The sequence below is a fragment of the Asterias rubens genome, chromosome 8, assembly GCF_902459465.1.
Source record: "Asterias rubens chromosome 8, eAstRub1.3, whole genome shotgun sequence".
NCBI classification, from domain to species: domain Eukaryota; kingdom Metazoa; phylum Echinodermata; class Asteroidea; order Forcipulatida; family Asteriidae; genus Asterias; species Asterias rubens.
The window spans coordinates 15,363,908-15,384,823 of record NC_047069.1 but is presented as its reverse complement, the minus strand read 5'-3'; the positions used below and the strand labels follow the sequence as shown (position 1 = coordinate 15,384,823).

Below are 20,916 nucleotides of genomic sequence, written 5' to 3'. Positions count from 1 at the left end.
ACGGCGTGCTGACTACATTTTGGCAATGCTGGCGAAAAACGGGCGGCGGTTGATTGACATCTATCTGTCTGTGCTACACTACGACGTCTGCTGCAAAAACACCAACGTCTACGCAAAAACGAATTTTACAAGGGTTTTAAAACTTCAGTTAGTAAGGAATTCACATCGTCAAGATGACATCAACTGGTACTTTCACGGCTGCAGGTGTCGGTAAACCGACATCACGGTAGGTTGAGTTTGGATATAATACAAAAATCGTTATTTTCCGTTTATAAAAAATAAAAAAACAAAACCCTTCCTCCTTTCTAATGTTGCTTGGTCGTCAAGTGTCAAGATACAATAAGAAATTGACAAGATGTGAATGAAATCTTGATCTGACTCTGAATCTTCAGAGTTGGCGAAATAGCATACACTTACAACCACACTATGTTGTTAAGTGTTTGGTTTTACATTTCGTTGTTATTAAAAAAACGCAGTGGATATTTTGCCGGCATTGGGGATTGGACATCACTGAGCCAGTGACTTGTTTTTTGTGTGTGATGTCTGATGAACGATTTTCCTGTTCAACTGCCATTTTTCCAGTTCCCCACTCATTGTGATAGTCATATTAGTATCCTAATCGATTCTTATTTTCTCAGTTGGAAAATTGCTTTCATTAAACATTCTGACTTAAAGAAATATCTCTTTTAAATTTACATGAGTGAACTGAAACCTTGGAGGAATAATTCCTACATGGTGAAGGAAAAGTTTCCGTATGGCGCCACCACTTTTTCATTCGATAGGATAGTATCTAATTTAACTCCATGAGATATTCCTTTTTGTATAAATGAGTGAAAAAGTGGTGGCGCCATACAGAAAGTTATTCGTGTTTAATTCCAATGTTGAATGTGTCTGATCATTTGTTTTAGTTTTATATTAATTTTGTTTCCCTCTGCAGAGTGCTAGCTCCTCCTGGTGGAAGTAGTAACATTTCATTTGGTGGCTATGGAACAGACGAACCCAAGAAGACCAGTCAGAAACCTGAAGCACAGAGGCATGAGCCAGTGGGCCAGAATCAGCAAGATCTATACAATCCCAACCCACCACAGGCTATCAGACCAGCAGGTATAAATCATACTTCATCTGGAAATCAAAGAACCTGGGTGTCCAAATTGCTCTCTTAAAATATGTATTGACATGTAACTAATTAATTGACAGATAAAACAGGGTGTCAAAATTACTTCATCTGAAAACTAGATTTCAGTCGGAATTTGTTAAAAGGGTGTCAAAATTTATGGGAAATCTAACTAACCGGGTGTCCAAATTGCTCTCTTACAATATATTCACACGTAATTGACAGATCAAACGGTGTCAAAGTTACTTCATCTGGAAACAAGATTTCAGTCAGGAATGGTTAAAAGGGTGTCAAAATTGACTGGAAATTAAAAAAAACTATGCCCAAATTGTTTACTTACAAGACATTGTAAATGACAAATAAAACAAGGTGTCCAAAAGACACCCAGACACCCCTCTGGTTATCACAATAAGGAAATCAGCAAATGTGTAATTCTCATGCTTATGGCATAAGGATTGAAAAATTTTATTTTAAAATGTTTATAATGTAAATGCATGTCTGTTAAAGGGGATGTGTCGTCAAGACTCATGATCATAGCTGTGTTTCTGATTGATCAGCAGAGTATGTGTTCAAGTCCTGGTTTTGAAATTTGTGTCCTGTTTTTAAAGCAAGACACTTGACAATTTTGTCTTTGTCCTTCGGATGGGACGTTCATGTCAAGCTGTAGGTCATGTGTTGTATAAGCACATAGAAGAACCCAGTACACATTTAATCATAAAGAGAATTAGTAAGAGAAGGCGTTGAACTCGGTTACTCGGTTTGCACCTCTTTTCTAATATGTTTGGATACACATTATATCACAGCAACTTGTAAACTGTTACATGTAAATAAACCTGTCCTATATTTTGAACTTGACTCCACATACCTTGAAAATACAAAAATTACCACTTTGAGACACTCTTTGGTGTTAGTGGCGAAGCGATCACCTTTAAATAGTAATGTTAGTAATGGGACTGGAGAATGTCGCATGCTTTGGTTCTTTGAACTCAACTTTGCATGGGAAGTAAACATTTGCACAAGAAATCGTTGGGTTTAGGGTTTACCTTTTACTTTCAAGCTTGATTAATTTAATGTATGAAGTAGTGATTGCTCAGGACCAGAATCTACCCCCAACTGCGGCCTGGTCTTCTGTGGTCTATGATCGCAAGCCATTTTCAGTAATGTTTCCATATACCTCAAATCACATCTCAGACTGTTAAAACCCCTACATCTACGCGTCTGTGGTCTATTTTATTTGCCCCTTTACAATTGATTCCCTATGTGTACCCTTGCCTATTTCATGTGTTTGGTACGGACCCCCACTCATTGACTGTTTGCAGAGGATAGCTATGCCAGTTTGTTTGGCGAAGTAGAACACATTGAGGTTTCTGGTAACCAACCTCGTGGCAAGAGAAGATATCCTGATCGCTCGGACAGTATGTATAAATGAGACGACACTTCTACGCACAGTCGATGTTGTCTTCCACAATTTCAAGAGTTTGGTTTTGTTTTTCCTCAAACATTTTTTGCCAAATGTGTTGCTTGCTTTTGTATCATTCTGAACTGAAATTTCTTATTCCTGTTGTAAGTTGTTCTTGAAGTTTCAACATTTAGTTATTTTTTCATGAGAGGTGTTTCTTCCTCTGGCACTTTCCGGCTACTTTCATGTACCAGTTAGATTTAGATATCACAATTTTATTCGCAATCTGTTACAACAAAAAGGTTGATTTATACTGCAGTTTATCTAGTTATTGTAGCCCTGTACCTAGAGTTGCCTTTAGCCTCATTTTGGGCGAACTTGCATAAACAAAATTTAAAAAAATACCCACAAAAATTTGAGTATCAGATTACAGTTTGTTTTCAGATTTCATGTTCAAGTTCGGGGTCTTGTACAAATTTCCTGCTGTGAATAGTTTATAAATTTTGCTTTCATGTGGGCCATTATTTGATATTATGCAGGTTTGGCTTTACAATGCATACTTAATTTAGAGGTCAAACAATGGAAACAAGCATGCATGTACATGCTGTGCACAGATCTTGGCAAATGATAATGTAGGTTTTCCTTCAGGAAGGGTGCTCTTTTGGCTTATTACACCTTTATATCGAAGGGATCTATTGATTTCTAAGCAGACAAAATAATGTTCAAGGATGCTTTCTCTTATTTAAAAACCATCTTTATAACAAGTAGGCTTTCGGATAAAAGTTACACAATTTGTTTTCAAGGTAATCATTAAAGAATGACGCTACTTTTTAAGCATGTGTTCATGTGCATGTAGTGTATACATGTACATGCTCATATACATGTATCTATAAGGAAAGCACTTGTAAGATACATGTAAGTAGGTAACATACAAACTATTCACATGTACTTTACAGTTGGTCCATTCAGGCCTGACACTTGGAGAGGCAACACTCAATTGCCTCTGCTGCCCCTGGTCATTGTCTTGTTCCCCCTTCTAATGTTTAAATTTTACAATTTGTTCATAGTTAGAGGTGCCCTTATCCAAGGAGAAAATGCCTTGGTGCCCTTGCCCTTTCAAAAACGTAGCATCAGGCCTGCTGTTTGTATTAATGAGTGTTCTGTACTAATCGTTGTTACCTTTTCATTCATGTTTTGCATTGAGTTGATTAACAACATTTAACTGGTTTGATGAGGTCACCCTTATATGCATGAAAGCTTACATTAACTACGTTTGAATTAATCAGTCTTGGGAAATATCAGATAGCTAATCAGTTGGTTCACAGTCCAAAACAGTCCAGTTCTCTTCAGTGAAAAATTCTCTCACAAAAAAAATGCAACAATTTAGTGTAGTTCGACTTTTACTTCTCTTTTTACTCGACACAGATTGTAATGCTACAGAGGCGAAATCATTTTGTGTTTGAAATAATGTTCCTACATTTCTGTTGAATCTAGCTCAGGATTTTTTTGGTAATGTTCTTAAATTACAAAATTGCGCATAGATTGATACCCTCTTGTTTTTCACCCTTTAAGTGTTCAAACAAAAGTAAATACCTTAAAAGATTCACCAGACTTTTAAAATTAAAGTAGGGCGACCTGTTTTCATTTTTACAGAGTGCAGACGCAATACCATGGCTCTCATATGTCTTATTTCACCTTCGATACAGCACTCTATGCATGTTGCTGGCGTATCCTGACTTGGCACTTTCAAGCACTACATTCACACATTCTCTCTCAAGCCTAGTTTTCATATAGTTGCGTAGAGCGATTACAGTGCTTACAATAGTCGTACAGTATGCAGTACAAGTTAGTAAAATTCAATAATTTACAGTTAGTGCACTCAAGTCTGTTGTGTTTCATTCTCTACGTACATGTAGTGGAAATTGTATAGAAAACCACTTCACTTTGATCCAATAGGATTAAATAGCAAGCGGACAAACACTAAAGGGTGCCTATTTAGTTTGAGGTTTCAGCTTTGCTTCATGGGAGCTGTGATGGAGGTTCATCCCAGGGGGCAACCGCAAATGGCATTGGCACCCAATTTAATTCAATTAATCTTTATTACCGGTAGATCCCCAAAAGGGTAATTCAAATGCACGCATACAGTAAAAACGTAGACACGTTAAAAATATTAAAAACTATTCTAGGGCTATATACAATTACAGAGATAAAAGAGGATGGGTAGCGGTTTGTCGCAGCATATGGCACTCGCATACGACCAGACCTTGGGGTCAGCTGGTTGGCAAGCGCATCTTGAAGCGGATGGTTAGCATCATTCAATAGCATAGTTAGCTTGCCAGCCAGCAGATCCTCAATGTCGTACAAAACCAGTGGACTCCACCACAGAGCCTGCTACAATGGTTTTGTTATACCATGGTAATAGATTCCAGCAACTTAGCTCGCATCATCCCAGACCATCACACGTAATCTAATCACCAGACCGCATAGACTGGGCCCCTGTCTTTATCCGCAAGGATAAAGACAGGTACCTGCTACTCAGATCCAGTGATTCAATTGGATACAATGATATCATTGGATAAAGGTGCAATGACATGAGCTTTCCGATGCCCAAATAGTACACTCCTATCATGTCCGCCATAGAATTTGATTGCGTATCTCTATGTGAAATGAATGTATGTCAAAGACGAATGTACACGCCGGCTGGATGGTCGGTCTCTGCCGTTATTCACGAGCCTTGAAGTGTGACGTCAGATGTTCAGGCTACAGACAGCAGCACTCACATCGTTCCTTTGGCAAATTGAACAATAGAGGGCGCTTTTCTGAAAACCTGATTTTATCGACTAACTGCTATCATTCAGGGGTACAAACAAATTGCTTACAATTTGAGGTAACGCCCTCTTTTGGCAGAACTATTGCACTGCTGTGTAGTACAATTGAAAACTACAATCTTGATCGAGACTACTGTGTTGCTCTTATAGGATTCACTGTCATGTTGTTTGAAGTTCTAATTCCTTTATTAAAACTATGAAATGATCTCATGATTTCTGGAAGATGGTTTGTTCTATTGAATTGACACGTTGTTCTCCATCTAACAGTAATAATTAAGCCCAGTTCATACTTCCTACATGTATGAACGCGAATGCGATACAAATGATTTTGGCACAGGCCTGTTATCACTGCAATGTTTTGCATGAGTTGAGCACATTTCAACTCTTCCAAACTATGCGAGTTTGTAACGTCAAAACTTGTATCCCATTCTTATTTGCAGGAAGTATATACCAAGCTTAATACAGTTCCTTCGAGTAAAGAACAAAACAATATTCATAGCCCACAGAGGGCCGAATCATAAATCAGTTGCCAAATTTATTTATTTTGTTTTCCTTTTTTATTCCAGTGGGAAACAACCCAGTGACTGGAGCTGAGCCCGTAGCTGAGGGAGCCGCCCATAATGAAGGCGGAGCAAAGGGACGTAATGCCAAGCCGCCCAAGCTTGACCCAGCTAGCATGCCCGCAGCAGGCGGCAGAGTGGAGAACAAAGCCGCCATGAAGAGGCAGCCCCCTGGTGGCAAAGACTCTGGCATTTTCAACTAGACGTGTAAGCTCTGGGCCCAATTTCATAGACCTGCTTTAGCACAATAAGGAGCTAAGCATAGCAAGCTTACCAGATTAAGGTTACCAGCCAAAATACCATGTCACGTGGAACATTTGTGACTGGTATCCTGATTATCTCTGCTAAGTAGGAAACTTTTAAGGAAAATTGTCTGCTTAAGCAGGTCTATGAAATTGGGCACTGGTTGTAGTTTCGCCACTGGTTGTAGATGTTCTGATTTTGGGGTTTGGGATTGAGAAAGGGGATGGGAGTTTAGGCAGATCAGGGTACGGTAGAATACCTATAGGATCAACTTTCTCTCTTGAATCAACTTCATCTCATTATACCTAGACACTTGCTCTTCATAGATTTGATGATTGTGATTGCCCAAGTGGTTCCCAAGGAAATGAAGAGAGTAACTTTGAAATGAATTGCCGCCTCTTCTTTAAGAAAATGATTTCTGAAGAAAAGGAGTTCATTCTGAAACCAGTGGGCTGAAAGTACAGAACGTCTGCTCTTTGTAAAAGTTCAATTTCATAGCTCTTCGTGTACAATTTGCATTTGTGACCCACAGTACTTGTCTTATTTGTTAATGAAATAGTTGGAATAAACTGCAAAGTAAAAAAAGATGAAATGTTTTTCAAAATTCACAGCACTGTTCCACGATTTGAGAGATATGAACGGAACCATGTTTCAGATAGTGTACAGCATTGGACTTAAGGAGAGCTGTTTAATTAAGTCAGCCCACTCCCTCTGTTTTGAACAGGATTCTTTAAAAGAAAAGTGTAGACCATGTCACATGTGATAGCACATGTTTATTGAAGAGCCCTAGAGCCTAGACTTTCTGCAGGCACAATTTGTACACAACTTGTTGGAAGGAATAATTCAATCTTGGCGAGATTGTGCTACGTTTCATATGATGAAATGGGGCACGTCTCAATACTTGTTCACTTGATATTTGTCCAATTCTTGAAGTAATGAGGTTAATTTGACACAAAGTGTAAGATTTCCCTGTATGGAATTAGTGTCTTGCCTGCCGGAAAGGTCCTGGAGTGTACAAGGTCACTCTCTTTGTAAACAAATGTTACTTGGTCTATAGGAAATATTGAGTAGAATCTGGAATAGGTTTACACTTATAATATCCAATGTTGCACCTTAAATGATAACAAAAATTGTTAAATTTGGCACCCGGTCACTCAATAGAAATTAGAAATATAAAAGTTCTCCACAAACATTCTAAGAAAGGTGTTATTTCTTCACGCTTCCCTCGAAAAGTTTGGTGCATTGCATTTGAACTGTTTATGGATAAAATTATTTAAGCAAAAGAGTGCACGCCTCGTCATGGGGGCCAATATCTACACAGCTCATTATAAATATGCAGCTAGTTCAAAGGTCAAACGTAATAATTCAATGCACCATTGTTTAGGCAGGTGTGATGTGATAGCTTCTTCGCAGCAGACTTGCTTGGTAAATCCATTTTTCTTTGAAATATGCGCACAATCAGAACTGCGTAACTAATGGAAAATTACATAGCTGTCTGCTGCCACCTGTTGTCCGCAAGTCCTCTTTTTATACAGGTGCAACGCCGCAATCATCGGTACGCTTTTTGTTACCAAAACACCAAATGAACACCAGATAAATACTGAATAACTCTTTGCAGAATTTGTAGTAGAGAAACTCGAGCACTTTTGATTCATCATCGATGTCACAGCGATTGTTAATTGATATATCAATCAACATGAGATAACTGCTACATCAGTTGTTTTTAAACTGTTGCTCATAACATTGACAGGAACAAAATGTGTACCCGTGATTGGGGCTGTCCACACACACACAGACGTGTACATGTACTTTGTATAAAAGTATGTAATAATTGTTGAATTAAGCAGTTTTAGTATCCATTTGAACCAGTGCCTTTAATGAAGGTAACATGTATGAAAAGATCAAATGCAATATTTTATATGCAACTTAAAAACTTGAGGCTCGTTGTATAATATATTCAGTTATTGAGTTAAGAAAAGAACCCAAATGAAAACAAAACCATTTTATGCTAATGAATATAGTAGCAATGCATGTTGTCTTGGATGACAAATCTTGACTCAAGTCACATATTAAATGAATTTCAAAGCATAAACAGCAAATTCAGCATATTTGATCTTTTCGCAGCTTGCTTGGTGTGTGTACTGCAAACAATTTGACTGGGATGGTCAACATTTATGCACGAGTACTGAGTGTATACTAACCTGTAAAAGCATAATGAAGCTGGTCTGCATGTGATAATAAAATGTTCTGCTCAAATATTTGTGATGTTCTGTTATTGTATGGGTCAGTCTTCTTCAGGTAAAGCATGCAGTATATTAGGCATGGAATAATCAAACAAAGTCTTACTCACAAATACTTTTAACCTGAAATGTTATGCAGGAATTGGGGAGAAAAAAAATCAAGGGGTTTACTGTGGCACAAACTTTTGCCAAGGTAAACCTTTTTAGCAACAAATATGCCCCCTACATAAACTAACCAAAATGTTTGCTTATATTATTACAATTTTCTGATTTTTTTATTGATACAAACCAATGCTAAGTTGACTAATTGATTAAGGTTAAATTAACTACTTGAATATAATTTTTGTTTGAGATTAAATTATGCACTTGGAATACTAACTTGTTTTGTAAATATTGTCAAGGATGTTAATTTGTGTTTTGTTGTTGTTTATCAAGCATTTCATAAATTAACACTTTGTGTGTACATGTAAAGTGGTAATTTATTTTGACGTTTACATTCAATTAATACTGGCAGAATTTGAAAGGGAATATATTTATTAGGATAATTTATCAACCACTTGACATACTCTTTCTTTCGCTGATTTTGGTTTGGCAGATAAATTTGAGTTGGAGCAGCATATTGATTTTTGTCATAGTCTGTTGTATGCATTTAAATAATGATACCATGCAAACAATGCTTTGAAAATTATTCTGAATTTAATCAACAAGAAACACGAAATAAGCTCGCAAAAACAAATCCCCAAAACCCTGTGTTCAAGAAGTACATAAGTTATTGTCTACATCACAGCATTCCTCAATATGTTTTTTTTTTTTTTTTTGGGGGGGGGGGGTCATGTCAAAGTGATGAAATATGATCCATCTTTAGTCTAGATGATCCTGTCATTGATATTGAGTACTACTCTAATTTTTTTTTCGATTTACTTTGGTCCATCAATCAATTGACTGTTTTTCGTTCTGAAGTTTTGCCTGTCTTTTGTTCATTAAACTTCAAATATGGTGAATCAATTTATAGTGCAACACTGTATGTAATAAACTTTGTGGAAAATTACAATGTGATGTGTGTATTTGGCTTCTATTTCGTATTTCAAGTTCACTTTTCGACCAAATATGTGTTTCTCAGTGTGTGAGTCATAATTCATCTTCAATTGAACGTCATTGTGTAACTTGAGCTTACATGCTATGTAATTTTACAATAGTGGATTGATACAATATCCAGTAATTAACTACATGTTCAAGGGAAACTGACTGGGTAAACTTAGACAAATTTTGGGTTGATCAAAGAAAAACCAGGGGTCGCATGTTCAAGTCCCACTCTAGTCAATGTTTCTTTGTTCAACCCTAAAATAGATAACTCTTTAACTATTTGCAATAGAACTTCCAAAGAGTATGCGCTTAAATAGTTTTGCAGGTTCTTTAAAAAGTAATCAGAACATATTTCAGGAATTAGTGCAAAGTGCAAATCAATTAAAGTATTCACAATTAATACTTGGATCTTGTCAGGTTGTATCTTAGAAGATGTAAATTCTAACAAGAACAAACTCAATGTGCAAGGCAACATGATATAATTCTGCATATATTTGGTATTTAATTTGCATAAAAATAAAAACTTTGCTTCTTGGCCGCGCATATATTTTTCGTTAACTGTTTTATAAATCTACCATATTTTTTAATTTCTTCACTATCTATACTTGCATGTAGGTTCATTTAAGCATGCATCCCAATTTGCATATCTTAACCGTTTGTATTCAGACTAGTTTAAGTATTGGCAGTAAATTATTCGTAATGTATTCATAGTCTGTTTCTGCGGTTGCTACTGAACACATAACGGACCTCTAGCCCCGTTTTTGAAGGGACACTTCTATGAGGGAAATTTGTATTAACTTTGCATAGGGCACCGCGGCAAAAGCACAGGGCACCGCAGCAAATGCTGTGGGTGCTGTGAGTCATGTTGAGGCCCGATGCAAATGTCAAACCATTCTTGTGTTCCTTTTACTGTACATGACATCGTTGATTGTAAAATGAGTCATTTTTTTTGAGGTTTTATATTTACATTCCCTTATATAGAAAGACTCCAAGACTAATACAGTCTCAACTTATGATTGATAAATATGTGGGCGACAGTTGAGGAATGTTTGTGTCAGAAGTGTGGTAGACGGGATTCCAGACAAGAGTGCCAAATGGATTCAGTCACCTTAATTAAAGGCAGACGAACAAAAGAAGTGTCCATACATGTTTACTTCATTCCATTTCGACTCTCGGAATAATTTTTCTCAAAATGCTTTATTTTAATTTATTTACTGAATGTTTATTTCTTTGTTGGTTTGTTCTAGCGCACACTCAAACACTTCATATTTATGCATGATTGCAAGAGCGGTAAATGATCTATATTGAATTGGTAGATATTATGATGGTTTAGGTGGTAAATTGTAAGTTTATGTTTATTATGTACTTATTACACTAAATTATACAACCATCTGTAAAAAAGGTTGGCCAAATGCATTTTGTTTTTTACGGTTGTTAGTTCTTGTTTCAAAATTTGAATGTTTCAAGCATTTTCTATTTTGTATTGTTGCTATGCTGTAATTGATAAACATGCAAAATAATAGTCAATACATGTACATTTATCTTGATTTAAATGCAAATTTTCGAAGTAATATTTGTAGTTAAGAACACAAAACTATGCATAAAATGCAGTACCAGTACATTTTAAGTTGAGAGTTACTTAACACGATAAAGTCGCATCTTAGAAAAAGATGTAAAAATGTGATTGTTCTTAGCTTGACTAAAACATGAGATGTAATATTAAATTCATAGATGTGCTTGTTTAGACATAGTTAAAGTCCAAAGGATTACATCATTGGTTGGGTTATAGTATGCAAAATATTGTCATGTCTACTCATTCTTCATAGATGGAATTTAGACTTCATCAAGACTCGCCAGTATTGACACCAAAGCATTAATACCAAATATAGACAAGAGATCACACATGTGTGAATGTTAAACTGTCAAGAATCGTTATGATAAAAATCTATTGTCAGATTTGATCGTCAACTGTTTTGTATTTCTGTGATCAAAACGTGTCATGTGTTACCAACATGTAAGAATCAATGCATAGAATGAACGGAGCCAGACTATTCATCTTGTTACCTGGGTCCAATTTTATATAGCTGCTTAACGATTTCCTGATAAGCAAAAACAAGCAGAATACCAGTCACAAATTGTACATGTGATACACAGTCCATGTGCAATTTGAAAGTAAGATTTGAATAATGTCTGGTTGTTGACATGCTTATTAGTCACAAGTTATCATTTGAATTCCTCTGACTATTAGAGACATGGTTTGAGGGGATGCTTTTGTATTGCAACATCAAGATGTGCAAACCCTGGTACCATGGTGTGATGTGATCAGAAATTCAGAATCCTGTATGGCATGTCTCTAATCATGGAGGAATAAATTATCTATTTATTCCTCCATGCTCTAATGTAGCCATATATAGGACTCGTCCTTTTTGCTTTACACAGATGCAGAAAGTATAATCTGAAAGTGAAAGGCAGCCAGGGCTAGTTACTATACAAAAGCTTGCCCTGAATCATGAGACAAGCCCGAGGAATTCCAATAAACAGTTACTTGGGACTAAGCAATTAATTGTACCACACAACGTATTAGTCAAATGTAATCACAAATGGCTCATTAGCAGATTATTCTGCAACGAGTTCATTGCAATTACTACATCCATGATTCTCGTTAATTATTGTCAATTTTTGCAGTGTGAAATAAATACTAAGTGATCTTGGTTTATTCCTCGGTGTACCTGTTGGCTTCTTTTCTAATAACCCTAACCCTGAATTGGTACAATCTTAGGTTCCATAATGGTATATACAACCTCTCAATCACCATAGTTTCATATGGTCGCCCAAATTTAATGACTTGAGATTGTGACAATTTAGCTTGGATATAAAATGTTATACACGACTACATGTACATGACATGGCAGTGAGTATGTACCTGTAGTTTTGTCTTTCTGGTGATGCAGAGTCTGTAAACCTGAATTGCAAACAACTGGGAGGTTCTGGGTCTAGAATAAGGTGGGGGGGGGTGTCAGGTCCTCAAGCTACTTTTCAGGAATATTCACATTTGTCAAATCTCATCCCTGAGATACACTGGAGACCAAGTGGGACGTGGGACTAGTCCTGACTTGGGACTAGTCCTAGGAGATATAAAAAACATGTGGCTAGTCCTAAGTTCAGACGAGTAACTTGAGATAAGACTAGTCTTAACTCTTTGTGAAATCGGGGCACAGCAATTTTGCCCTATAAAAGGGGAACCTCTATGAGAAAAGTATCAATTTGTATTGGAACTTTGCAAAAGGCACCACAGCAAACGCAAAGGGGCACCTCAGCAATTGCTTTGGGTGCCAGGGGTAAGTTCAAGACCTGCATGACTCCACAAATTGACAAGTCCATTAATATATAATATTATACAGCGGTTAGATATTAACCGCCTGGTTTAATGCTTTAGTTATTATTAACCAGATGCACAATATTCTCATTAATCTGGTTTAATACAATACGAGCAGTTAACAAGTGTGTAAAATCATAAACGGTGCAAATTTCCTAAACTTTCAAAGTTATTTGACGCTCTTAGCAAGAGGATTTTATCTACTTTTTAGTTAGAAACTAAATATAATTGGGAACAATTATTTCAAACTTTTGTCAAACAAAAGGATTGTCACTTGTTCGGACATGTCCGGAATTTCATCTTCGAGAGGGCAAGGCCATTTTCGGCAACGAATGCCATGGCCTAAAGTGTAGTTCATGGCCTCCTTGTCAACTTCAAAATCTTCATTCATTTAGAGTACATAATAATTGAGTACTCTGCGTCAAGGGGCACCAAGGCTGCGTCAAGGGGCACCAAGGCTGCGTCAAGGGGCACCAAGGCTAAGACCAGGGCAACACAGGCCATGGCCTCCATGTAATTCCAGGCCTGCCTGTCAACTTTAAACTATTCATTCATTTAGGGCACATGATAGTTCAATACTTTGCCACTTCAACTACAAGTGGAAATACTTTGTATGAATTCTGAGTAAAGTGAAACTAAATCTTCAAGGTACAAAGAAAGGGAACAAACATGATATGGATCGAATTATCACATGCAAATGATGTGCTCTAGAAACAAATCAAGATAACTGTTTGGTTGAATGAAATTAGGGAAGTTGAGTTCCAAATAATGAATTTTCTTTTATAATTAAAGCATGTATCGATCAGGGAAAAAAACAAAAATGAATCCAGTTAAAAACCATACATATTAAATCTGAACAAAATAATGAGCGAATAACAAAATCCCAAAATTCAAATATTCATAGCAGAACCCATATTGCTAAGCCTTACTGCAGCCTTACGTGAAAGTTTAATTAATATACTTTTGGATACTGAAACTCATTCAAAATGAAATCAATTAGATAACACTGATGGAATATTTGTTAACGGTCCCATTATTTTCAAACATAATTATTGCAGTGTGCCAAATTTATACAAATAAACAAGCTGACCGAAATATACAAAAAAAATCATAACTTAGAATTCTTAAATGCCAACCCAAACCAAACCAGTCTACTGACCAATGGTCAATGTATGTGAGATCATTTCCCAAAGACACGCACACATTAAAGCTGTTTTATAGATCACGAATGTGGCCTTTAAAAAGGGCAGCAAATGATATGTGTATTGTGCAGTTTTACTCTGATTTCAACAAATGCATATGCACTTTTTAATTGAGATTAGTGAACCAAACTATCATTTCAAAACCAAAAGTGTACATGCAAGAATATTTTAAATAACATTCTAAATTCTGAAACCCTTTCTCAGCAGCCTTTGCTCACTGGAATCGGCTTTGCTGGTCAGTTTTATCTGAGACTGAAAAATAGATTTGTTTTAATACCTCCCTATGCTTACATCTGAATACATTTAATTACATGTTAAACTCATGTGGACCTAAAACCTAAAATATATCAGAAAAATGTTTTGTAATTAACACTTATAACGTAAAATTCAAAATAACAAAAACTGATAACAAATTATTTGACGACTACCCTGCACAAGAATGACCGTAACTTTGAAACATTTGAACAAGAAACAAAACTGAATTTAAAATGCTAGCTTATCAATTTTTACCTTCACTGAAGGTTGTTTGAGGTTGAAAAAACTACCTTGTATTTGGGGTTTTTTACGGGAAAGTACAAATATCAATCTAACCTTGCCACTCACCTTTTTTCCCTTTTGCAAAAAACACACAATTACTCCTTACATTACAAATAATTCCAAATGGTGTAATTTAAGATGATATGTTTTCATAACTTTTTTTTCTTATAATGTTCTTTACAAATTAGATGCATGTGCTTTAAAATAAAGATTCTATACAAAATATCTATGTGAAAGAATCAAAACATGCCACAAAATGCATAGGCCCAAAGAGGAGGACGACAGTTGTCAAAATCTTTGTGTTTTTTAGTGCAAATAATCTTTTATCAAAAGCAGTTTTAGAGAGTTTTTAGGAGTTTGACAGAAAGGCTAAGCACAATACATACATTAACAGTGACAATCTAATACAAACATTTCAGATTTTAATGTCAAGTTTGAATTAAGGAGAATTTGTAGTTTTTTTGTATATAAATTGGAATGTTGTCATAGTTTATGTTTAACATATTCTGGTCCAAGTTCCACAATTTTCTATTTTTACTAATTAAACAAGAATACATTTTTTGAGGGGAAAGGGTTCAACCGTGTAAAAAGAAACTATTTATATAAAGTCTACACTACATTAGTTGTGACTACTGCTCCAGAATTACTTTGAATTCTAGCTCTCTACTTCAAAGTTTTACTCAATAGGCATTTTTAATTTGTCACCTATAAGATCCGTGTTCCAATCTCAAAGCGACTTTTTAACGGTGACAATCTACAAACATAAAAACATCTATTAATTTCACTTGCCACCGTGCATTGCTGAATTTTTATTTATGTTGTGTTTTGAAGCTTTATTCATTTTACTTAATACAAAAAAACACCCCAAATCTATGATATGCCCATAATTTAAACCACTACGGAATGTGAAATTCTAATCTTGTTATTATTTTTCTTAGCGTGTCATTAATAGCAGCTGAAATCTAATGTTGTCATCACTCTAAATCCTCCGTGTTTTTAGGCCTACTGATAAAATTCAGCAATAAGCAAGTTTTACACACTAACCCATTGATTTGTGCATAATTGTGAACTCGTGCTATGTACAAAAAAGTAAACCACCGAACCCAAGTTGATTTCCACATCCATATATATCTGCACAACACTGAATTAACCCGTTGTTTGCATAATCTAAATAGTGGTGAGATTTTTAATATATAGCTCTATATCTAGATGACCACAATGTGTGGTATACAAAACCTGATATGTGAGTATGTTTACAGTCACACCATGAACCAATGTCTTAATTCCTGAAAGCAGAACTTTCCTTTTCACAGCTTCAGTTAAATCATTTCATTTCCACACACTTATATCAACAGCACGCCTAACAGCTTCAATAGTTTATCCTGTTTTCAAAGCTTAAACCTCTCAGTATTTTGTTGTTACTTGAATTGGATTTTGACTATCTCTCTCACTAATGGCAGTAGGATTTACTACTGAAAAATCTAGCTCCTCCGACCTTTTCGACCCCGGGAGACAATAACCCCACAAAAAGTTTTCAATTTATCTCAATTTGTTTTCATATATAAATTGTCCTTGTAATCACCCAGTTGAGTTTTTATAGAGTTTTGAAAGCAGAAACTTTACACTTGGAAAATGATTGCGCCAAGAATGCCAAAGACATGTACTGCACTACAAAAATGAATACCGATTCTTTGCTTCAAGCTCTCCACTTCCGTAATATTCTCAACAAATTTGACCTTGAACTGAATGCAAAATCAAGCTTGGCTTCAATCAACACACTAGAAGAATTTGCTGGATTGTTTTGAATGTTGGGTTTGTTTTAACTTCAATGAATACCCCAATCATAAACTTGTAATTGCATAAAGGCTTGTGGGCAACCTCACTCTCTGGAAGCTCGCTAAAAGACACCAACAGAGGGCGCTGTGAGTCCATCTTAGTAGGTCTCTCGAAATTCATGATGCCACTTACTGAAGTTGACGTTGAATGCTACGATGCTACCAGTTGCCATCCCTGCAATAATAGTCCTGTTGAAAAGAAAGGAAAGGAAAACAGTTTATTTTTCTGAAGTAATTCAAAAAGAAATTTGCGCATTTCCTTTCAAAAATTAAAAATTGTGCTACTTGTAGGGCCTATGCTTCAATGCAATTAAAGAACAAACTTAAAGCAGTGGATTGGGTTTATCTGAAATGCAAAAGCTTTTATGAATGCACATTCTTTCTGTATATATTATAGGTTCTCATTTGTATCACATGCATGTGTTAATTTGAAGATTACACGATTATATCCTATCCTGATTCATGTGGTTTTGTGACAGCAGGCAATGATTGCAACAAGCCAAGGACCTTTCTCTCCCATCAAGTTTCCCTCAAAACTCTTATTATTTTAACTTATATTTAGGCCTACTCTAGATATATTAATAGCTACTAACCCACTACTCATTGCTACTCATAAATACTACTTACTTGCAAGTTAATTAGCATTATTCTAGTGGTCATGCAAAGCTGTTTTTATATTTAATATTATTTTAATTTAATTTTTGTAACAGTATGTTGAAAGAACTATTGAAGAAGCTTTATTCACTACAGCTACAATGTATGTACATTTTAACAGTAATGGAGTCTGGGGTTCAGACCACACAGTAATGGAGTCTGGGGTTCAGACCACAAGACTAAAATACCAACATCTGCAATCAGTACAATTTCAAATGAAATAAATGCAATTTTTTGGGCATATAAAGAAAATATTTTAGGAGCATTGTGCCTTTGGTGATACAAGCATGGAATCAGTCACACAGTCGGAGTATGTCATGAGAATGAGATTTGGCTACATAGGGCCATCGCAGGTTTGTCTTTTGAAAGAAATATAGACCGTATTGAATATGACATCACAGTTCAAATATCTGCCCTACAAGATGGCGTCTGTGAGCGTGTGCTTGTGTGTGTGCATGCTTGTGCCATAGAAGTCAAACCGGAAACATTGCGTGCTGCGTGTTTCTTTGATAACGCATTTAGGCGCGCATACGGTTTGACCTACAAAATGGCGACTTTCATAGCAGCAAAGGGGTTATTCAATACGGTCTATAGGTAGAACCACAAGCAATGGCAGCCATTTTGAACATTTTGAAAATTGTTTGTTTTTTTACATATATTCTTTCAAACAACAAATCTGCAATGGCACGGATATCTCAACATTATTTCTCATGACATATTTCAATGCTTGCTCAATTCCATCACCTACCTGTGGGACAAAAACTCTCAAGTATACAAATGTTTATTGAAGGGGGATTTATTCAAATCAAATATCCCCTGCCCATGTTGTCCACTGCACCAATGTCACATGCAGTGTTGAGAGTGCTTTGATCACCCCTAGGGGTGTGATAAAGCGCAACCAGTATTAAAGCCATTATACACTTTCGGTACAAAAGTTCACAGATTTACAAATAATTTACAGGGTTTACAGAAGGTAATGGTGAAAGACTTCTCCTGAAATATTATTCCATGAAATGCTTTACTTTTTAGGAAAACATTAAAGCAATATAAATTCTCGATAGCGAGAATTACGGATTTATATTAAACACATGTCATGACACGGCGAAACGTGCGGAAACAAGAGTGGGTTTTCCCGTTATTTTCTCCCGACTCCGATGACCGATTGAGCCTAAATTTTCACAGGTTTGTTATTTTATATACAAGTTGTGATACACAAAGTGTGGGACTTGGACAAAAAAATACTGTTTACCAAAAGTGTATAATGGCTTTAAATGTTGGTTTCATCATTAACATAAAAACTGAGGGCAAGCAATTAGAGCAAATGAATTATATCAGCATGCCAAATCAATTAACTCATGAAATGAAAGAGTTAATGTTTGATGACACACCAGTCCAAGAATCGTCCGGGTAACAATGTCATATTTACCTAGTTGGATTTTTTCGTAATCTACCGAGAATAGAAAATACAACAACATTCAATTTCAAGATGACAAGTCAACAACCAAAAAGACAATAAAATGCAAGTAAATTCAGTTGATACCCGACACAGAACTGATGCAATACAATTCCATTCAGGTACAAAAAGCACAAATAATGAAGTAACAATAATAACATTCAGCAATAAATCACAAAAAGGTAATGGTTACATAAATGAAAAGGTACATGAAAAAAACCATAAGGAGCTCATTTGAGCAATAGCCAAACAGACATTACAAGGTCAATGAAAAGAATGAACATTAGAATTAGACTGAAGGCTCTTGAAAGAAGAACTCTGATTGGCCAATCAAATGGTTCACTGCAGCTCTGAGTTTTAATAGACAAAGAAAGGTTAGCAAAAAAAAGTCTGCTGATGTATATTATGCAGAAAAGAAAAGATAAGAATAGATACTCTACTGTCCAAACAAAAACAGAAAGTTGACATTCATTGGCTGCACAAAAATACACACATTGCAAAATATTTCAGTCGTTACAAGAAACAAGGAGTTAAAAATAGACACAGAGGCCAAGAGACTACAATCCTTACAAAGGACTAGAAACAATGGTACAGAGTGCTTAAAAAACATTCACAGAAAAAGACGTTAAGGTAAGCAACATTTGAAGGACTGAAAGCCTTTTCTCAGTGACGTTGCCAACAACTGGTATGGAAGATTGTATTCATTATTAATAATACGGTTCATTGTTACATTGACTTGATAATTTATCTCATTAATTTCATATGCCAGTTGGACCAAGAAATATATCAAAAAAAGTATACTTCCAAGGCCAGCATTTGAAAAAGTTGATGATTTTCCTTTAAAGGCAGTGGACACTATTGGTAATTACTCAAAATAATTATCATCATAAAACCTCATTTGGTAACAAGTAATGGGGAGAGGTTGATAGTATAAAACATTGTGAGAAACCGCACCCTCTGAAGTAATGTAGTTTTCCTGAATTTGATTTCGAGACCTCAAGTTTAGAATTTGAGGTCTCGAAATCAAGCATCTGAAAGCACAAAACTTTGTGTAACAAGGGTGTTTTTTTCTTTCATAGTTATCTCACAACTCCGACGACCAATCAAGCTCAAACGTTCACATGATTGTTATTTTATGCAAATGTCGAAATACACCAAGTGAGAAGACTGGTCTTAGACAATTACCAATAGTGTCCACTGTCTTTAAACTTACCTTTGTTCGTGGGCCATGTCCAGAGCCAATATGGAGGCATCACACATTGGGAATGAGTACATCAGATTGTGGTCGTACGTCCGCCATACTTGAACTTGACGATTGTCCCCGGCAGTCAGGAAATAGTCTCCTTCATGTTTGAATCGCATTGCCTGGAAAAGATGACATTTTAGTAGAAATTTAAAGTACAAAAATTAACTAAAAGTACAAGCCCCCCCGGTGTAAAGTTATGCCACACATTGAGACTTATGTACAAATCGAACCCATGCACCAACATAAAATAAAAGTTAACAACAATAATATTTTAAAAATAGTGGCTTCTTATACAGCGCTCATTTCCGCCACCTAGCGACACTCTAGGTGCTCTAACATTATTACTCCCAGTTCTGGGCCATTATTTGATTCCTTAAATCATCTCAGCTCCCATGGGAGCACAGCCTGTGCTGCCAGTACCTAGCACACAACTATAACCTGTCATGACAAGTATTCAAACCTAATGACTTAACAACCGGTAAACTAAACCACTTGGATTAAACTGCTTCTAGCTACTGGGCAAGCTCGGTGGTTTAGTGGTAAGACATCTGCCCAATCATTGTAAAGATTGTTGGTTCGAATACCACACAAGTAATATGCCTGCATTTTTTTTTCCACATCACAGGACTCACAAGGACGTACCGAGTCTACAGTGCTTATGACAGATTGGTATATGGGTCAACCACAAATAACAAGTTGGAATTTACCGAGTCATCCAAATCCTAAAATGCACAAAAGTATAAAGATTCTTTGCAGGCATATTACGCATACCCTGTCTGAGTAGTTCAAAAGAAATGAGACCAACTGATGCCTACCAGGGTGATTTTGACCCCTAAAATGGTGCAGCAGTATCTGATGGTGTCATTGTCAAGCTTGGCTACGAAGGGGGAACGGACTTTGCCACAATTATGTCAGTGATGACAACAACCAGTAATAGTAAACCAGGCCAAGGTTATTTCTTGAACAGCTGAAATTTCATTACATATTTTTGAAGCGGAGTTAAAAAACTACAAGGTAAAAACCTACACTATTCCTTTTTTTCAAATTTCTAATTGACGTTATCATTTAATTTCTATGTAGAATTTGAAACTTTGCATGGTGCGAGTATAACCAGATGAGGTTTGCGGTAACACCATGTGTCCAGAT

The 20,916-nt window shown here is 36.1% G+C and overlaps 2 protein-coding genes across 3 annotated transcripts in view; one reads left to right on the top strand and one right to left on the bottom strand.

The window, feature by feature from the left end:
* The first annotated feature begins 34 nt into the window (after positions 1–34).
* LOC117293331 (jupiter microtubule associated homolog 1-like) lies at positions 35–11,061 on the top strand. 2 transcript variants are annotated; one of them, XM_033775599.1, is made up of 4 exons: positions 35–226; positions 938–1,104; positions 2,434–2,529; positions 5,908–11,061. In XM_033775599.1, exons 1-4 carry the CDS (start codon positions 174–176, stop codon positions 6,102–6,104), a joined length of 513 nt encoding a protein of 170 aa, XP_033631490.1. In that variant the 5' UTR covers positions 35–173; the 3' UTR covers positions 6,105–11,061. The 2 variants fall into 2 exon arrangements, with proteins under 2 accessions (XP_033631490.1, XP_033631492.1); XM_033775601.1 differs by lacking the exon at positions 2,434–2,529.
* A 1,794-nt stretch (positions 11,062–12,855) lies between these two features.
* The window catches only part of LOC117294010 (neurobeachin-like), a 31,127-nt gene continuing 23,066 nt past the window's right edge, over positions 12,856–20,916 (bottom strand). The window contains exons 18-20 of the mRNA XM_033776526.1: positions 19,738–19,889; positions 18,498–18,518; positions 12,856–16,606 (exon numbers count right to left, since the gene is read on the bottom strand). Of these exons, the coding sequence (XP_033632417.1) occupies positions 16,516–16,606; positions 18,498–18,518; positions 19,738–19,889 (264 nt within the window). The 3' untranslated portion in view covers positions 12,856–16,515. The remainder of the gene's footprint in view (positions 16,607–18,497; positions 18,519–19,737; positions 19,890–20,916) is intronic.

What these genes read in the sequence shown, in the direction of transcription:
- LOC117293331 (XM_033775599.1), top strand. Translation starts at nt 174, where the DNA reads ATGACATCAACTGGTACTTTCACGGCTGCAGGTGTCGGTAAACCGACA. An exon ending in ACAGGCTATCAGACCAGCAG is followed by an intron (nt 1,105 to 2,433) that starts GTATAAATCATA and finishes GACTGTTTGCAG; the next exon opens with AGGATAGCTATGCCAGTTTG. An exon ending in ATATCCTGATCGCTCGGACA is followed by an intron (nt 2,530 to 5,907) that starts GTATGTATAAAT and finishes TTTTTATTCCAG; the next exon opens with TGGGAAACAACCCAGTGACT.